At 33.6% G+C, this 18,601-nt stretch overlaps 1 protein-coding gene across 1 annotated transcript in view; it reads left to right on the forward strand.

Annotated features, from left to right (window-relative positions):
* The window catches only part of ANKS1B (ankyrin repeat and sterile alpha motif domain containing 1B), a 1,114,451-nt gene that overhangs the window by 159,663 nt on the left and 936,187 nt on the right, over positions 1-18,601 (forward strand). The window contains 4 exon segments of the mRNA XM_045084805.1: positions 5,654-5,729; positions 7,991-8,092; positions 11,588-11,701; positions 13,090-13,256. Of these exon segments, the coding sequence (XP_044940740.1) occupies positions 5,654-5,729; positions 7,991-8,092; positions 11,588-11,701; positions 13,090-13,256 (459 nt within the window).

Below are 18,601 nucleotides of genomic sequence, written 5' to 3' on the forward strand. Positions count from 1 at the left end.
TTTGATCTGTCTTGGAAATGATTAAAAAATGGAGATGTTTGATCCATGGGAAAAGCAGGACCAAAATCCTGGGGGTTGAGAGGATTTGGGTTCACCTATTTTTGAGTTATTTCTTTGTATACATTCGACTTACTTGTTGAATATTTTGGACTAAATTCTATTTCACGAGATTACAACTTTTCAAGATTTGGTCAGTTATGGATTGTGGATTTGGGGTAGAGAGCTGAGATGAACAGAAGGGTACTAATTTGGGGTGCCTGGGTGGCTCAGTGGGTTAAAGCCTTTGCCTTCCGCTCAGGTCATGATCCCAGGGTCCTGGGATTGAGTCCTGCATCAGGCTCTCTACTCAGTGGGGAGCCTGCTTCCTCCTCTCTCTGCCTGCCTCTCTGCTACTTGTGATCTCTGTCTGTCAAATAAATAAATTTAAAAAGATCTTAAAAAAAAAAAAAAAGAACAGTACTAATGTCAGTGAGGGTATCAGAAACAGACTCAAGGTAGGGTGTAGTAAACTGGAGAATATTATGGAATTAACCCATATTTTGATAAGTAAAAGTCCACAGATTTGACATATTTAGATTCTGTACTATTTATGATACTGTACTATGATAGCAAGAAATGGTTCCTGATACTCTTTACCTTAAATTTTTAAGAACAATTCATTCCAGCCTCATGTTCTCTTACTAATAAGCTAATTATATCAACCAGGCTTAATGTTTATCATCTGGTAACCTTTTCTAGTTTTATTTAAGGGTTCAGTTTCTCCTTATCTAAAAGTACTAGTACTATTTAACATAACCTTTTTTCTTGGATTAATTTAAAGGAGATTATCTATGTATACACATACATTATACATATATATGTAATTTAAAACACATGTATTTGTTTTACATACATAAAACATTACATACATGTAATTTAACAATATTAATATCATTAAGGTTTAAAAAATAAGTTTTCTAATTTTTTAGCAGCAATAATACAGTATTTTTCATTATTTATAGCTTAATAAAATATTTTTTTAGTCTTATTTGTTGTTTATCATGTTTAACCCTCCCAATAAACCTACTAAGTTTTTAATATTTTATTTACAAAGAGATATGAATTTTCAGAGATATGAAGTGATTTCCCAATAGTTGTATAGCGACTGAAGCCAAACTGCTACTGGGACCTAGGTCTTCTACATCTGTTTTCTCTAGAAGAATTGTTTATTTATGGTGAAGATTATATAATTTCATTTCCTAGAATAGTCCATTTCAGTGTCTAAAGTGCCCACTCTTTTGAATCAGAGTATCTAGGAAACCAAATTAGTACAAAAAAGTAAACATTATTGTTATACTTTTAAATAGTGTGTTTAGACTCAGCCTTCTCTTAATCATTCTTTTCATTTAACATTAGTTCTGGACCTCAGGTCTTTCTTCCTGAATTAAATCTTATGGAAGTTGTTTCAGTAAGGATTTGTAGTAACCACTTATTATTTAGTCTGTCTGAAAATGTTTTTATTTTGGTCTCATTCCTAGAAGATAGTTTGGCTGGATATAGAATGCTGTTATAGAATGGTGTTGTTTTCTTTTGACACATGAAGGCACTTTTTTCTGGCTTTATTGTTTTTGTTAAGAAGTCAGCTGTTCAGCTAATTATTAATTATTTTTAGACAACTAGTTTTTTCCCTTGGGATATTTGTAGGATATTCTCTTTATCTTAGGTGTTCTGTAGATTCACTGTAATATGTTCATAATGTATTCTTCTCACTTATCTTGCTTGGTATTTCTAGAATTGAGTATTAGTATCTCATTTGTCCTAGACAGGTTTTAGCCATTGAATTACTTATCCCAAGCCTCTCCTTCTAGAACTCTGATTAGACATATCTTGAGTCTTAATTCTGTCCTGTCTTTCACATTTTCAATCTGTTTCTTTAAAGTGCAGTATGTACTTAAAAAAAAAATCCACCATCCAGTTCAATACTTGTTTTTCCAGCTCTATCTTATCTGTTATTAAACCTTTCCATTTAAGACATTATGTTTTCCATTTCTAGAATTGTTGTCTAGTTCATTTTCAAATCTGGCCAATTTTGATTCTCCTCTTCTTTAGTTATATTTGATATCCTCTTTTTGTTCTTCCATCTTATTGATCATATATATATATACATATATATACATTTATATACTTATATATATTATATTCTGTAGCTGGTCATCATATGACGCGTGAAGTTTTAATAGGTTTTATTCTTTTTGTTTCTATGAATTCTTTCTCTTGGCTTGTTTTCTTTCATGTTCAGTGATTTCTGATTTTACATCTGTTTCTTAGAGCTTGATCTGTTGGAATTCTCAGACACCTGAGTTTAAAGTGGTTTTTTTTTTTTTCCGCCACGAAGATTTAGATCTGCTTTTACTAAGCATTTATGTTTGCCTGGTACTATACAAACCCAGGATATCACTTCCTTCTACATTTTTGGCTCGGGATCAGAGGGTTGTAGGAGCAGAGAGGTTATGTAATTATGGCTCCAAACCCATGTGAAAGCAGAACTGTGGTTAGAAATTTTGTGGGGAGTTGTTGTTTTTGCTACTCTGCTCCACTTAAAACTAAGTGGAGTAGAACTAAGAACTAGAACCAAGATCTAGGTAGACATTTTTAATTTCTCCTTCTGTGCAGCACATTTAATTTTTATTTAATTAGTTTATTTTTTATTTTTTATTGTTATTATTTTTTACTGAAGATGTTGTTCTTTGGGAGTTTTAGATTTTTTTTAAAAGATTTTGTTTATTTATTTGGCACACAGAGAGAGAGCACAAGTAGGCAGAGAGGCAGGTAGAGAGAGAGGGGGAAGCAGGCTCCCTGCTAAGCAAGGAGCCCAATGTGGGGCTTGATCTCAGGACCCTGAGATAATGACCTGAGCTGAAGGCAGAGGCTTTACCCACTGAACCACCCAGGCGCCCTAGATTTTTTTTTTTTTTTTGAAGTAATTTCAGTGTCAACCATGGGGCTCCAACTCATGACTCTAAGATCCAAGAGTTGCATGCTGTACCTGCTGGCCAGCCAGGTGCCCCTAGAAGTTTTAGATTTTTGCAGGGGTCCTTGATCTGTCTTCTCACCTTTCTTGTGCTTCTTTGTCTCCTTCCCTCTTCCCACTTTCTCCTTGAGTAGCTGGTTAAAGCCCAAGCATTAGTCTGCTGGGATTAGCAGATTCCCTGTAATGGTTTCTTATTCCACTACAACCCTGGGTTCATAGTTTCTGTCCCTCTTTTCCTCCCCTAGGCTCTTAGGAATTCTATTATTTTTCCTTTTAATGCCTGTATTTAAAACATTATTTAGTTTTTCATAATATTTAAGGTATGCTATCCCAGGAAGAGTTTTTCTAACATATAGTCCACAACTTTTTAAGAATGGAAATCAAATTAATAATCAGAAAGTTGATTGAAAAACACACTGACAGTAAAAAGAATTAGATTATTTGAAGGGATATTTTTTAGAAAATTAAAATAATAAAGCATTTGTGCCCCATATTGAGACTATATTTTTAAGGAGTTAAATAAATTTCCATAGTTTATTTTCCCTTCTGCACAGGGCTATATATTTATAAATTATTTTTACTTAAAATTTTTTTTAAGATTTATCCATCCATTTTAGTGAGGGGGAAGTTGCAGAGGGAGAGAGAATCTCAAGCAGACTCTCCAAGGAGCATGGAGTCCAATACAGGGCTCAATCTCATAACCCTGAGATCCCCACCTGAGCTGAAACCAGGAGTCCAGTGCTCAACTGATTCTGCCACCAGGTGTCCCTTATTTGCATTTTCATTTGTGTCTCTACATACTATGACAGTTAAATTATAAGACAAATACATTTCAGTCATGCTTCCTTTGAAGATAAATTTAGATCACATTGATCCTCAGTCTCCTTAATAATGCATTCATAAACCATTTTAGATTGGGTTAATTATACAGTAAGATTTTATTGATTAACAAAGTTTTTACACTAAATGTTATTTTATGTTATTTTTACCTTGTATTGAGATTAGAATCCCACAGTAGAGGCCAGTTTTAGTACAAGGGGACAGAATTGCTGTAATAACAGTATTTAACACACACATGCACACATACTGAGGACCTAGAAATTTATTAAATTCTTGAGAGAAAAAGAAAAAAAGTGAGAGAAAAACCTAGTGTTTGTATAGCTCAGAAAGCTTCTTCTTTGAAATTTTCCTTGATCGTTTCAAGGCAGGAACCAATCCCTCCCTGCATTTCTCACGATTCTTCTTTTCCATGCTGTTTTCCTCCCCGTTTACCTTTTGCCCTCAAAAAAATTCCTTTTTTTTTTTTTTTTTTAGATTTTATTTATTTACTTGACAGAGATCACAAGTAGGCAGAGAGGCAGGCAGAGAGAGAGAGGGGGAAGCAGGCTCCCTGCCAAGCAGAGAGCCCAATGCGGGGCTCGATCCCAGGACCATGACTTGAGCCTAAGGCAGAAGCTTTAACCCACTGAGCCACCCAGGTGCCCTAACAATTCTTAAATATGTACTTTTTCAAGGTACTTTAGTAGACATTAGGGATACAATGATTAAAAAAAAAAATGTGGTCCACATTTACACTAAACTTACAGTTTGTTAAGAGAAAAAGACCATCAGATGACATAATGTAGTATAAGTGTTATGATTAGGAAAAAATAGATTGATGTGGAATATACAGGAATAGCACTAGACCTAGGTATTAGCAATATCTTCTTATATGAAATTATATTCAAGCTGAGATTTGACATATAGGTCAATGGTTGTCAAAGTGTACTCCTAGAACCTCAGTATCACCTGGGAATTTGTTAGCAATGGAAAGTCTTGGGCCTATCCCAGTCTGCTGAATCAGAAGCTGGGAATAGGGTCCAGAAATCTGGCTTTTGACAAGCTCTCTAAGGAATTCCTATTCATGCTGAAGATTGAGAACTAGTGAATGGGTGATAGTGAGATAGAGGACTAGGGTTGGATCCCATTAGGCAGAGGGTTGGATCCCACCAGGCAGAGGGACTTCTGAGATCTCTAGGGACTGAGACTAATGTGAAAAATTTCAGTATGCCTGAAGCACAAGGTATAAGATCCTGAGGAGAATCAGGGAGGACAGGAGAAAGTGTGGAGAGGAGAGGAGGGAGAAGATCATCTGGGTTTTGTAAACCATATTAAATTGTTTAGATTTCCTTTATTATAAATATTACTTTGTACATCTGTTTCCTCAAATAGAATGTGAATATACAAGGGTCGACATCATATTTCTATACCTCAGAACACCCGTCAACTATTGTTGGGATATAATTGGTGTCTAATAAATGAATGCAATGTATGGATTGGGTGGAGTCAATGGATACTCACAAAAACCTCATGAGATAGTCATTACTGCCTATTTTTACACTTGAGAATAACCACGGCTAAGAGAAGGTGAGTCGCTTACCAATGTAACAAGGTCAAATGGCTATTCAGAAGCAGAGGTGTTTTACAAATCTAAGCATTTGGATTTTGTTTTTAGAATCTCTTCTTTATTCTGTAGTACCATTCTGTCAGGGGGTGCTGAGATTACAGAGAGTATGTATGGATAAATAAGGTCATAATTTTTTTTTTTAACTTATAAGCACTCCTAAAGCAACTGTGCTTTTCTCTTTTTTCTTTTTTTTCCAGACAGAAAAGGGGAGTGCACTTCATGAAGCAGCTTTATTTGGAAAGGTGGATGTTGTGAGAGTTCTGTTAGAAACAGGTAACTATCATGATTCTCCATGGAGATTATTCTGCCAAATAGAATTTCTATTTCAGGAGTAGACAAAGGGAAATGGCACATTTTTTTTCATAATCACCCTTACTTTTTACCTTTGCTTCTCATTGCAAATGTGTATTCATACCATGTAGAATGAACCTCAGTGTTTAGATAAAATTGATATAAATATGCCCCTTTCTTTACTCCATAGATGTGTCAGTAAAAAGCTCTTACAAATTATAATTATATATATTTAAATCACATTGAAATATATTAGAGAATCTATAAGGAGGAAAAGGAATTCTCTGCCTTGTACAAGAGGGAGGAACTGATCCTTATGAAGTTATGAAAATTGTTTGGTTTATGAAAGAACATAACATTGCCCTGGTTTATTATATTGGGAACTATAGTAAACAGAAATTAGAGTTCTGTATCCTTAAGGTAAATTCACCTTGTTATTTCATCAACTGAGAGGCTCTTGTTTCTAAGCAGCAGTGATTTAAAGGGAATCTTTAAGAGGGAATGGTTTGAAGGAACAACATAGTAGGCTTGCTTTCATATGTATATTCTGAATGAAATAAAATAAAATTGAAACTGAGATTGGATTTTTTTTTAGGATCAAAAATCATAGGTATAAATTCATACTTGGAAACAATTGATGTGAATCTTTTATGTTATGGACTATAGTTATTATATTTATTTTCCACAGTAAAAAAAAGAAAACTATTGGCAGACTATGGCATTTTGATTATAGTTATACAAAGTTAAAATTTCATTTACATGTAATTTTGACATGTAACAGTGATATAATTAGCCTTATAGGCAACAAATCACATATATGCTGATAACACATTTCTGTACAAATTTAAGCAAATACTTAATTATCTTGTTACAGTGAACTAACATTTGGGGCCAGAATCTGAAAATGGCTTTGTTTGCAGGTAGATGTTTGGAAAGTTTATAAACTTTTTTGGGGTAGTGAAAGCTATTTGCTACATTGAAATAAGTTCTTTAGTACAATAAATATTTTTAGAATTAAAATAATTCCAATGATGTTTTAGTTTACAAACGTCAAAAGGATGATCACCAGGTAGATGATTGAGTATGGTTTACATTAAACATAATCTTGCATAAGTGAATAAGAGATATTTGACTTTGTAGCTGGACAAATAGTATTTGGACAGTACAAAATGTTATGCCTGAGTTTTCACGTCTGAGAGACCACCAAGGAGCCACCTGATGTAATCACATGAGGGTTAATTCAGCAAGCTTAAGCTTGGGCCCAAGTATACCCGACATAGCAGAGTAGGGACTTGGACCCCGAACAGATTACAGTCAGAGCTTTTAAAGGCAGAGTAGGGGTGGACTCAGGGGTGGGTGAGAACAAAGCGGGTGTTCAGAAGGGCTATCAGGGTAAAGAAGACTGTCAAGATATTGGAGGCCTGGTTATTATCAAGCCAAGGTCATTTTTTCCTCTAATGAGGCACTAACATGAAGACAGTTGGGAGTTTCCTGGTGGAATGTCACATTCCTCCTATCAAGTGTCCTTGTTAGTGAGATTTAGCACTGGGACATTTGTAAACCGAGGGAGACTCCTGTCTTGCAGGATTGTGATCTTTGCAAGTTAACTATTTGTTCACACATACTACCGAGGGGAGGGGAGTCGGTGGAGAGGGGGTGCAAGGTGCCAGCTTTTGCTTTGTCAAGATGGCTGTACTTATGTCAGGGCTAGACTCGAGGTGGGTACAGCCTTGTTTTCTTGGCCTCCACACGAAATAATCATCCTTTTTCAAATTTTGTGAGTACTCCAGTGTTTTAAGAGTGATACATTATTATTTAAAAAATTTTACCATATTATAAAATATATATATCACAGAACCATTATTATACATTAGGAATTGACATTCTAAATCAATAAAATTTTTCAGCTTGATAGCACATCATTTAACTAGCTATAATCCAAAGTAGCCTTAATTATAAAAAGCAATCTTAATGATTGGGTAAGTGCCCTTGAAACCTTAATCCATTATCAAGAATGTTCCTAATCTTTGGTAGCAGTATGCCCCCACCTTCTTTCTTAATAAAATTGTGTGTGTGTGCGTGCGTGCGTGTATGTATGTGTTTGTGTTTAAGATTTAATTTTTTAAAAAAATCATTTTGGTGCTTGGTCTGTTTATGTTTGATATTAGAGTGTTACATATTGCCACTATCTTCTGATGACACTTTAGTGGTGTGCATTTAGTGGGTTTTTCCTTTTCTTTCAGGAATTGATGCCAACATAAGGGATAGCTTAGGTCGAACTGTCTTAGACATTCTGAAAGAACATCCGTCTCAGAAATCTCTCCAGATTGCAACACTCCTACAAGGTACACAATAGTGAATGATGGATGACTTTTTATCTTAAAGTTAAGATTAAAATAAATCTACCATTGTTCTTTCTTGAGTTTTCAGTTAATGTTTACTTTTGAGTGAACTTATTATTTACAGTTTTTTCTGGTAGACTTAAACTAAAAAATAATAATTTTTAATGTTTAGTTTCTGTATTCAACAGAAAATGACTATTCATTAGATATTAAAAGATCTTTTAAATCTATATAGTAAATATGTAGTTATGAACTTAAAAGTAATAAGGCTATAAAGTAATGATGATCTTATATTTGAATAATGCTTTAAGAGTTTTCAGGGATTTTCCATTATTTTATCTGATTTCTATAACTTTGTGAGGGAGGTAAATCTGATATCATTATTCTCCTTTTTGCACATGAGGGAAACTGAAGTTCTGAGAGGCTGACTTGCTCAAACTCATATATTCTATTTTAGGTGGTAGACCTGGTACATAAATGCTGGGTTAACAACAACAACAACAAATTGTACTTAGATAATACAGATTACTTTTTCCTTAAACCAGCAGTACAAGATAATTCATTTTTGCAAGCTTTTGTTTTTGGTAAAGGTCACTTAAGTACATGTGTAATTAGATACAGGCATTAGGTCTACTGAAGGTTTGGGAACCAAACCTAATTTTTTATTTGCAGGATTATATACTTCCCTGTTTGATCTAAAAAATTTAATGAAAGTTTAGATTTAAATACTTCACCTTTTGCTTCATGATTAGGCCTGGCATGTAGTATGTTCCCTTAAAAATCCAGACATTCTCCTTTCCAGGTAGCTTCTACACTGGTCAGCAGTGATTAGCCCCTGATTATTGCAGATGGGTGGCGAGTGTAATAGTGAAGGACGGTGGGATGATTTCCTTGGATATTAGTTGGGAAGCTGAAGAACAGTTTTGTCCTGCAGGAAATAAGTGAATTAAAACCAAATTGGTCAAGTGATGCATAGATAAGGGGAGTCAACAAAAGCCAAAGAGGGTTTGTAAAAAGAATAGATGAGCTACAGAAGTCATTCATGCTCTGTTCTCTATTTTTGAAAGTATCAAGGAATGGAAGTTCAGTCCCCTACAATTTTCTTGTTAAATAAGTTAATGCAATTAAGTGCATATAAAGATAAATCAGAGGGTACAAGAGTGGTTCTTTGTATTCAAATTAAAAATCAAGTTGAGAGGCGCCTGCTTAGCTCAGTCATTAAGCCTCTCCCTTCGCCTCAGGTCATGATCCCAGGGTTCTGGGATTGAGCTCCACATTGGGTTCCCTGCGCAGGAAGCCTGCTTCTTCCTCTCCCACTCCCCCTGCTTGTGTTCCCTCTCTCCCTGTCTCTTTCTCTGTCAATAAATAAATACAATTTTAAAAAAATATCAAGTTGAATGAAAACTAAAAAAGAAAAAAAAAGTGGTATACAACATTTTTGTCTTCTCCCTATAGGCACTTTATATTTTATATTGAACTTTTGTTTCTAACTGAACTTAAAAAAACAGAGGCTTGTGAATAATATTTCTTTTGGGAAAAGCAAAATAAATGTCATCCATTAAAAAGAGGACATGACATAATTGCAGACATTTACTGTATTGTTTTACCTGAGATGAAATTGTTGTTATATAGGAGTTAAATATCTGTGTTCTTTTATTTCACCAAGGTTCATTTTAGGTATGTCAACTTGTGATAGGCTATATGGGATATCTTTGAATTTTTAAAATTGTTGGCAGATTTTAGAATGTGAACATGTTATCTATATTCTTTTCATTCCTGGGTCATAAATCAATGGTACATTTTAAGTTTTATGAAAAGGTTATCTCACTAAAACCAGTTTAGAAGTAGATAAAATTACTACTTGTGTCCTGGAGGAAGAATTCACTTTACATAATGACTGTACTGGGTCAGAATTTTTTTTTTTTTTAAAGATTTTATTTATTTATTTGACAGAGAGAAATCACAAGTAGATGGAGAGGCAGGCAGAGAGAGAGAGAGGGAAGCAGGCTCCCTGCTGAGCAGAGAGCCCGATGTGGGACTCGATCCCAGGACCCTGAGATCATGACCTGAGCCGAAGGCAGCGGCTTAACCCACTGAGCCACCCAGGTGCCCTGGGTCAGAATTTTTAAGGATAGACTTCCATAGGTTGCTTTCTTTGCTTAGTAGAATTGCCCTTATGTAGAAACTGGTTGATATGAATACACAGTTGGTTGGCATGAAAGCACAGACTTTCTAACTAGATATTAAGAAAAAGATTCCTTCTGAATAAAGACATATAAGTAAAAGGTCCCTATGGGGAGAGATCAATTGATTTAATACTTTAGATGGAGACTGAAAATTAGCCACCGTAATCTGAATGCTTTTGGCAGATAGCAGATATATTTTGTTTAGATTACATGTTTTAGACCTGTACTGTATTTCCATAAAAATTAAATCAGCTTTCTACATTTGAAAATCTAGGATTTCAGATAAAACATCAGAGTTTTGGTTTTAATTTTTTTTTTTTTTTTTTAGAAAAAAGGCTTTCATTTTACTTTACTGTTGAACTGTACATGGGGCACCTATTGTCTGGTTAATCATGCTCCACATGCTTTCTGTTTTCTCTATGATATTGAGGCTGAATGTTCGTTGACATTTATTCCTGATTTCAGATGCCGTTTTCCTTAAGTTTAAGAGAAATGTGAGATGTTTTCTTGTACTATATATATCTATCTGGCTGTACCACTTATTAGCTGTATGAATGTGGTCAACTTAACAATTCTTCTCCTTGAGTTTTCACCTCTAAAACTGAGATTGTAATGGTGCCTGTGTCATAGTTTTGTGAAGGTCAAGTGAGTTAACTTATTTTAAATACTTAGAACACTGCTGGGTGCATAGTAAGCCATATATATAAGTTTTAGCTGCTATTGCTCTTGTTATGTCTTCATCAAAATTGGAAAAATGAGAGACAGGCTGAGTGTGGAACATTACTTCAAGAATGAAAATAAACATTTTTCTGCAGAAATAAAGTTTAATATGCAATTATGCTTATATTACAAGCGTAAACACTGTTATGACATGAATTTCATTCATTTATGTTACCTGACTGGTTGTTGTGGCTATCTGAATTTGATATCCCTGTTTAGGTATCAAGTCTATTCAAAGCATCTTTCAAAGGGTTTTAAATCTTCAGGTAGAATATATTTAGGAAACAAAGGATGTTACTATGTTTTTAACAGGTGAATTTATTTTTAAGGACAATGTGACCAGTTTGGTTTTCACAAAAAGGATTTGTGAATCTCTTCCTAAGTATCTTTTGTGTTTTAATTTAAAATATTTAAATTAATTGTTCATCTTGAAGTTCATTCAGTTTGGTTTTTGAAGTTCTTTTAAAAGCTTAAGATATATTTAGGATATGAGGAAATAAATGAAAAACTGATCATCAGAAATAAAACATAAAGCTATTGATTTTAAGGTAAATGAATTTGACTATGTAATTTCAAAAACTTGTATACACAGAATATTTGGAAGGTGTGGGAAGATCAGCAGCCGTTGAAGAGCATGTACAAGAAGATACAACACAAGAAATACATATTTCATCTCCTATTGAGTCTCCTTCCCAAAAGACTAAGAGTGAGTAGCTAATTATAAAGCACTTGAAATAATACTAGATGTTTATGTATAAATCTGTCCTATATGTACAAAAAGGCTAATACCTATAAAAGTTTCAGGTCTAACAAGTAGACTCTATATTTTACCCATTTATTCAGCCAGCATTTTAAAGATTTTTTAAATTTTCTTAATTTTTTTTTTTCTTTTTTAAAGGAGAGGAAGATGGTAGGGGCAGGGAGAGAAACTTTTAAGCAGGCTGCATCAGCAAAGAGCCCATGATGGGGGTTTGACAGTTATCATAAGGCTCGGTCTCACAACGCTATCAGCCATGATCTCAGCCAAAACCAAGATTCAGCCACTTAACCAACTAACCCAGGTGCCATTCAGTCAGGTGCTGTTCAGTCAGCATTTATGGAACTCTTCTATATGTCAGACCCTACTCTTGGACCTGACACAGTAGTGAGCAAAATTAGCAATCCCTGCTGTCATGAATATTTCACAGTAGATATTTTTCCTAAAATTAATTAATTATTTGAGAGTGTGAGAGCATGTGTGAGTGAGGGATGGGGCAGAGGGAGAGAAAGAATCTGTATAGAGTGCAGAGCCCAACATGGGGGCTTGCTGCTCATCACAGGACTCCATCCCAGGACCCTGAGATCATGACCTGAGCTGAGATCAAGAGTCAGATGACTGAGACATCCAGGTGCCCCTTTCTAAAATATATTTTTAATGCAGAATAAAAATATTGATATCTGGGTTATAACTACTGGAGTTTTAGTTTTTCCCCAGAAGAAATTACAGGTATAAGGTATCTTTCTGAAAATGATTTTTAAAAAAAATGCATATTTGCATGCAGCCTAAAAATATTCATATTTTGATAGATGATGCATATTATTTGTCCATTCCTTCTGTGTTTTTCCTTCATGTCACATAGCACAATTCTAATTTATTACTTATATAATTATTTATCTAAATATGTTCTATCATTTTTTTAAATTGAACCTAGGCTTCTAGTATCATTTAAAATTTGTTAGTGAGTTGTTGAGTGAATTCTGTCCATGAACTATATAGAATGCCAGTGAAAGATTGTTGAAGTTTAAATGTTACAATGGATGAAGCCTTAGGAATTGTAATTCCAGATGCTTTTATGTACTATACATATATAAACCTTTAATACTTAACTTCTATTTTGAATAAGAGCAATAATAGGCAAAATTGGGATTTATCCTTGTCTTTTAATATTTTTACACTTACTATAGTTTACTACTAAGAATATTTTCTGACTTACTAAATCTTGTTTGACAGAATATGAGTTCCATCACCATAGTAGTCATATTTTTATTAGTTAATAGGAAGTTTTAGCAAAAGCCTTTCTTGAAGCTTTGAAAAAAATTACTGTCTTTTTACAGGTGAAACTGTGACTGGAGAATTATCAAAACTCTTGGATGAAATAAAACTCTGTCAAGAAAAGGATTATTCTTTTGAAGATTTGTGCCACACAATATCAGACCACTACTTAGATAATTTGAGCAAGATTTCAGAGGAAGAACTTGGGAAAAATGGAAGCCAGAGTGTAGTAAGTAAGGGGGCAAGGAAGACAGTGCTTCTGTCTTTGCCAATTCAATGTGTATCTGAGAGGCATGGGATTTGTGCATTATCCTATCTTCAGATTCTTCCAGTGTCAAATGTCAGATTCCCTGTTGCTCCTTTTTGGATGTTCATTGGTATTTTACTCTAACTGCATGTGTAGGGGAAGGAATGCTTTGATAAATCACTTATAGTTTGTGATGATCTTGCTACCATTGACATGCCTAAGAAATAGTAATTTCTTTGATTAGTTTTACTGGGCATGATGATCTTGGTTTCCAAAGAAAGAAAAAAAAAATCTTCCTTTTGTCTTTGTTTCCCATTTTCTCTATGAACTGAGTCTGTCTCATCTTGAAGAAAGATGGAGCTGGGCTATGTGTGTTTGTTCCCTAGTCAGTTTGTATTTGTGATAGGGGAGAGACATTGTAGAAAGTTTGACCTCCATACTTTTTACTCTTATGCAAATCCCCTTATGCAGCTTCCAAACTCAGACTCTAAATTATGAGTTAGAGATTCTTGCTCATTTAGACTTTTATATTAACACAATAGCAAAAAAACAAAAACAAAAACAAAAACAAAAAACCAAACTGTAGAGAATCAGTCAATCTAAAATTAGGATTTGTATATCTCTTTTGTGTTACATAGAGGTAGGATTTATACTGGTATTAAAGGAAATGCAGTATTATAACATGAAATTTTCACTCACTTTTAGAACTTGTTATAGAAACATATTATTTATGAAAACTAAAAAAATTGCCAAGTATAGTGACTGTTATGAAAATGTTTCATTTAGTTCTTTAATGTGTAACTTATTTCCTAGGATAGTGCTTGCTAGTTAAGCTCATGGCTAGTCTAGCTCCATGGCTAGTCTACTCCCTAGGATGTCTTTGTTCTTGTTTTTTTTTTTTTTCCCCCCCTGTGGTATCTTTTTTAAAGCATCATATTATTGGCTCCAATAAAAGCTCTTTGTGAATAATTATGATTAATTATACATGCACACACATATATAAATACATACAAGTTTTAACCAAATGAAATTTTTATATTAATGAAATATTGATGTAATGACTTTAACATCAGGACAGAATTTCCTGTTTAAATATCTTAAACAGTTTTATGTCATCTCCAAATTACAAGCCAATTACATTTCAGAATTTCCTTGAAGATTTGTTACAAATTAAAACATATTTATTCTAAATAAATAATACGTTGTGTTCAGGTTTTTAGGTCTATCCCTAAAGATTTCTCAAAACTGACGGCTTCTGGCCCTCTACTTCTAAGCCCACAGATTTTCTGAAAGCCTTAATTTTCTAGACCATTGGTTTCTAAACTTTTTGTTGTTGTTGTTGTGTGTAGCATAGTAAACAGATTTTAAGCAACACAAGTGCATGTGTTTATAAATTACATGTATCTTCTGTTCTAAGAATGTATGATGTAAATTAGGTATATATTACAAGAGACATTCAAATAAGAAGCATAAAGAGTAAGTGTAAATAGAAACTCTTTATCTTTTTTCCTTTTATTCAGTGGGTATCTTGTGCAGCTTGGGGCTGCACACTTTACTTAGAGACTATATGCTTACTCAAGCTTATAGATTTCAGATAGTGATAGCAGGGGTATTTGATATTATGAGGGTGATATAATTAGGGGGAATGGTGGCCAAATGTTTTTTTATAAGTCAAAGTCTGTATTATGATAGTAGCAAGAAAAATTAATACTCATAAATTGAAGTGAATTTCTTAAAATCCATGCTTATCCTTTCAGTTATCAGTCTTTGTTCCTGTGACAAACCTTACATTGTATTTCTTGAAAATATTGTCATATTAAATAATAAAGGCTACATGAGGCAGAAAAGCAGAGGGTACATGTGAGTAAGGGGAAGTAGTTCAGTTTTTCTAGAATAATAGAGTTTATAAAGTGGAAATATGGGAAATAAAATTAGAAGGATAGGTTGAGGTTAGGCCGTGGATGATTTTGAATGTCAGAATAAGAGTTTTAGTTTTATTTTTTAGAAAATGAGAAAAATCTAAAGGATTTTGAGCAGATAAAAAGACATTATTGGAAGTGCCCTTTCAGAAGATTAATCTAATAGAAACTTGTTATTGAATATTTAAAAATTAATCTGGTTACTTTGGCCCTTCTCTATAGCCTGTGTTTGATTTGGGTTCTTTTGCTTTTGTTGAATATTTCTGTTTATCAAAAGTGTTCCTTCAGAGTTTTGTTATGAATTGTACTCTCAAAGTATGCAAAACTTTAATCAAGTACTTATAGATCAGCTAATATAGATGTTAGTTACCACATTGTAAGTTACAGGATTTATAACAGCAGTAATGAAACATGGTTCCTGACTTGAAGGAGTTCAAAATTCTTATTAGAAGGAGGCTTTAGAAACAGTGTGCAAATAAGACTAAAATATGAAACAACGGATATATAAGAGCTGAAATTTATTAGTTGCTTGCTATTCTAATGCTTTATATGATTTAAGCCACTTAATCTTCACAAAAATCCTGAGTGGGTTTATAGACTTGGGAAATGACTCAGCTGACAAGTGGCAGATCTAGGATTCAAACTCAGAGCCAGTGTCTTGAATTCCCAGCTACATTTCTCATAAGAAATTATCCAGTGGCCAAAGGAATTTCTTAAAAAGAGAGAGATTAGTGAAGACTTAATGGTATTCATTGAAGGCTTCATGGAGGTAGGGAGAGACTACACTGGGCCCTGGGGGGAGAAGGAAGGAGATGTGTCTTGTGTTTGTTTTAGAATGAATGAATGAATGAGTGAGTGAGTAAATGGGAGAGGATTCCAGCTTGCAGAAACAGTATGTGCAAAAGCACAGAGGTGAGACATAGCATGTAATTTGAGAATAATTGTTTATCATGAGGGTGATTTTGGAAAGTAGTGGAAAACAAATTTAGGTAAGTAACGAGAATACCTAACACTTACAGAGCACTTTGTTTCTATTAACTGATTTAATCTTCACAATAACCCAAAGATAGATGGTATTATTCCTCCGATTTTACAGATGTCAAAATGGAGGCACAGAAAAGTTTTATGATTTTCCCACGTTTAAATGGTAATTGCCAGAGCCAGGATCTGTACACTGGCTGTCTGGCTGGGGCTGGTACCATATCCATTACCACTTAGTTATTTTGTTAAGGGAAGATAATGAGAATTGGGAAGCTAGTCAGGAGTTTAATATTGATGGTGAGTAGAATAAACTCTTGAGTAGAGGAGTTCTGTCTTGAAGGTGACGTTTGGGGAGGCTAAAAATGGTAATATAGTCAAATGTTCTGGAAGAGATTTAATGATTCTCAGCAACAGAAATAAGTTAGACATATTTGGACAGGCTTCAAAAAATACTGATACCTTCAGGTTCTACATCATGACCAACTAGAGCAACTAAATCAGAATTGTTTTGGGTGGCCCTGAGCCTCATTCTTTTGAATGAATTGAAGTTAGAGTGTCTAAAAAACCTCTTGAATTAGAGACATTTTCAGTTTATCACCAAAGAAAATTCGCCATATAGTCCTAAATTAAAATTATTTCTATATTACATTGAAATATTAAATATGGAATAATAATTTTGCTTATTCACATTATTGGCTGAAGGACAGGCATTTGGGTTCAGTTAAAATTTAATTTTAGGTGATATGAAATATCCAAAATGTTCATCATAATATGACAGGTAGTTTCAAAAGTAATTTAGAAGAAATCAAAATATATAGAAGATATATTTTGTAGCATTTATATTATTAATAAATGAGTCTTCCTTATTAATGATGTGCCATGAATTTTGGGAGTATTTTAACTATTCTTAGTTCCGTTTAGCTTTCACTGCCTTTTTTCTTCCAATAGAGGGCACTCTAGTTCAGTAATTTAAAATACAAAATGAACTATCTTATATAAGAACTTTTACTTTTGAATTAGAGGTTTCTGGTTTTACTAAAATATTAGCCTCAGGTAGTAGTTTGAACAATTTTACTAATATAAGTGAATAAAAAATTAAATTCTTATTATGGTTGAATGTATTCGATTGGAGGTTTTACATTTAATGTGAAGGCTAGCTCCAGTTAAAATTACATTTTCCCTTGCATAAATTTTAATTCAGAAGTTAGTCTGTTTTAAGTGTTTTTATAATATGCATATGGAGCCATTTTCTAAGTTGAATTAGGACCTTATATAATCTAGAATGTAAATTTTGAAGAAATATAAATATCTTTACATTCTTTAGCAACCCATGAAATTTAGAATTTTGAAAGAATATAAAAATCTGAAAAAATGTGCTATTCTCTTCATTTATTTTCCCAGGTCATATATTCAGTTTCTTCCTCCTTTTATATAAACAATGTGCAAAACTCTGAAATGTGAATACATATACCATAGAGAAATTTGATTATAACATAAAGATCATTAGAGTAGACTTCAGAATCTAGGTTTCAGGAAAGCTTTTTTTGAGATTTGAAACAGAAAAAAACATTATTGCCTCATTAGCTTATATCTCTAAGAAATAAATAGGAAGCTTCAGGTATGAAATGCATTATGTTTTTAATCCTAAGGGAAACCTTAGGATTAAAAATAGCATATAAGATTTATTGTTTGAAAGGGGTTGTGTTGTCAGGTTTTGTGCAATTTTAAATCAACCAGTGTACCTCTTATCTGTTATTTTACTTTCTTTTCCAGTGTAAAATCTTTAATTACATGTAGACCTTCTGAAGTATGAGATTTTTTACTGTAGTATATCAAGACTTTAAGATTCAACACCTAAGTTTTTGTACTAAGCTTCTGTAACCTGCTTGAAAACACTGTTGGGGGAGTGTGTTGGGGGTCTCCATAGGAAAATACATTTAATTTGGTGCCAGAATTCATCAAGTCTTAAAGGTCAGTAGAAACAGATTAGGTTGCCTAGAATACAAATGGTGTTTATAAAGCAAAAATATAATTTCTAGAGCTTCATATTAGGAATGTACCAATTTCAGAATTGTGAGAGACTTTGGCAGCTCTCTCATCCAATTCCTATCTGATTCACAGCACTTCAGGAAATGAATTTTCTGAAACATAAAATTGATGGTTGTTATAGGATTATAACTGATTCTTTAGCACATAATGAGTTTTTTTAATAGTGGAACTGAATCTTAAGCTGTGGTAACTATTACCTTATTGGGAATATAATAGTATTCAGAATATTTCTAACTTAAATAACTCATGTCTTATATAGTTGAATTAATTTTTTGGCAATGGTGACTCAAGGCTGGTATGTACTAAGTCCAAGCTTGGATTGTCCTAACAGATTTTCCAGGATATTTAGGGAATACATAGACTCTGCTGACCTTTGTT

Source organism: Mustela putorius, unplaced genomic scaffold (genome assembly GCF_011764305.1).
Source record: "Mustela putorius furo isolate JIRA1106 unplaced genomic scaffold, ASM1176430v1.1 tig00000788_pilon_pilon_pilon, whole genome shotgun sequence".
NCBI classification, from domain to species: Eukaryota; Metazoa; Chordata; class Mammalia; order Carnivora; family Mustelidae; genus Mustela; species Mustela putorius.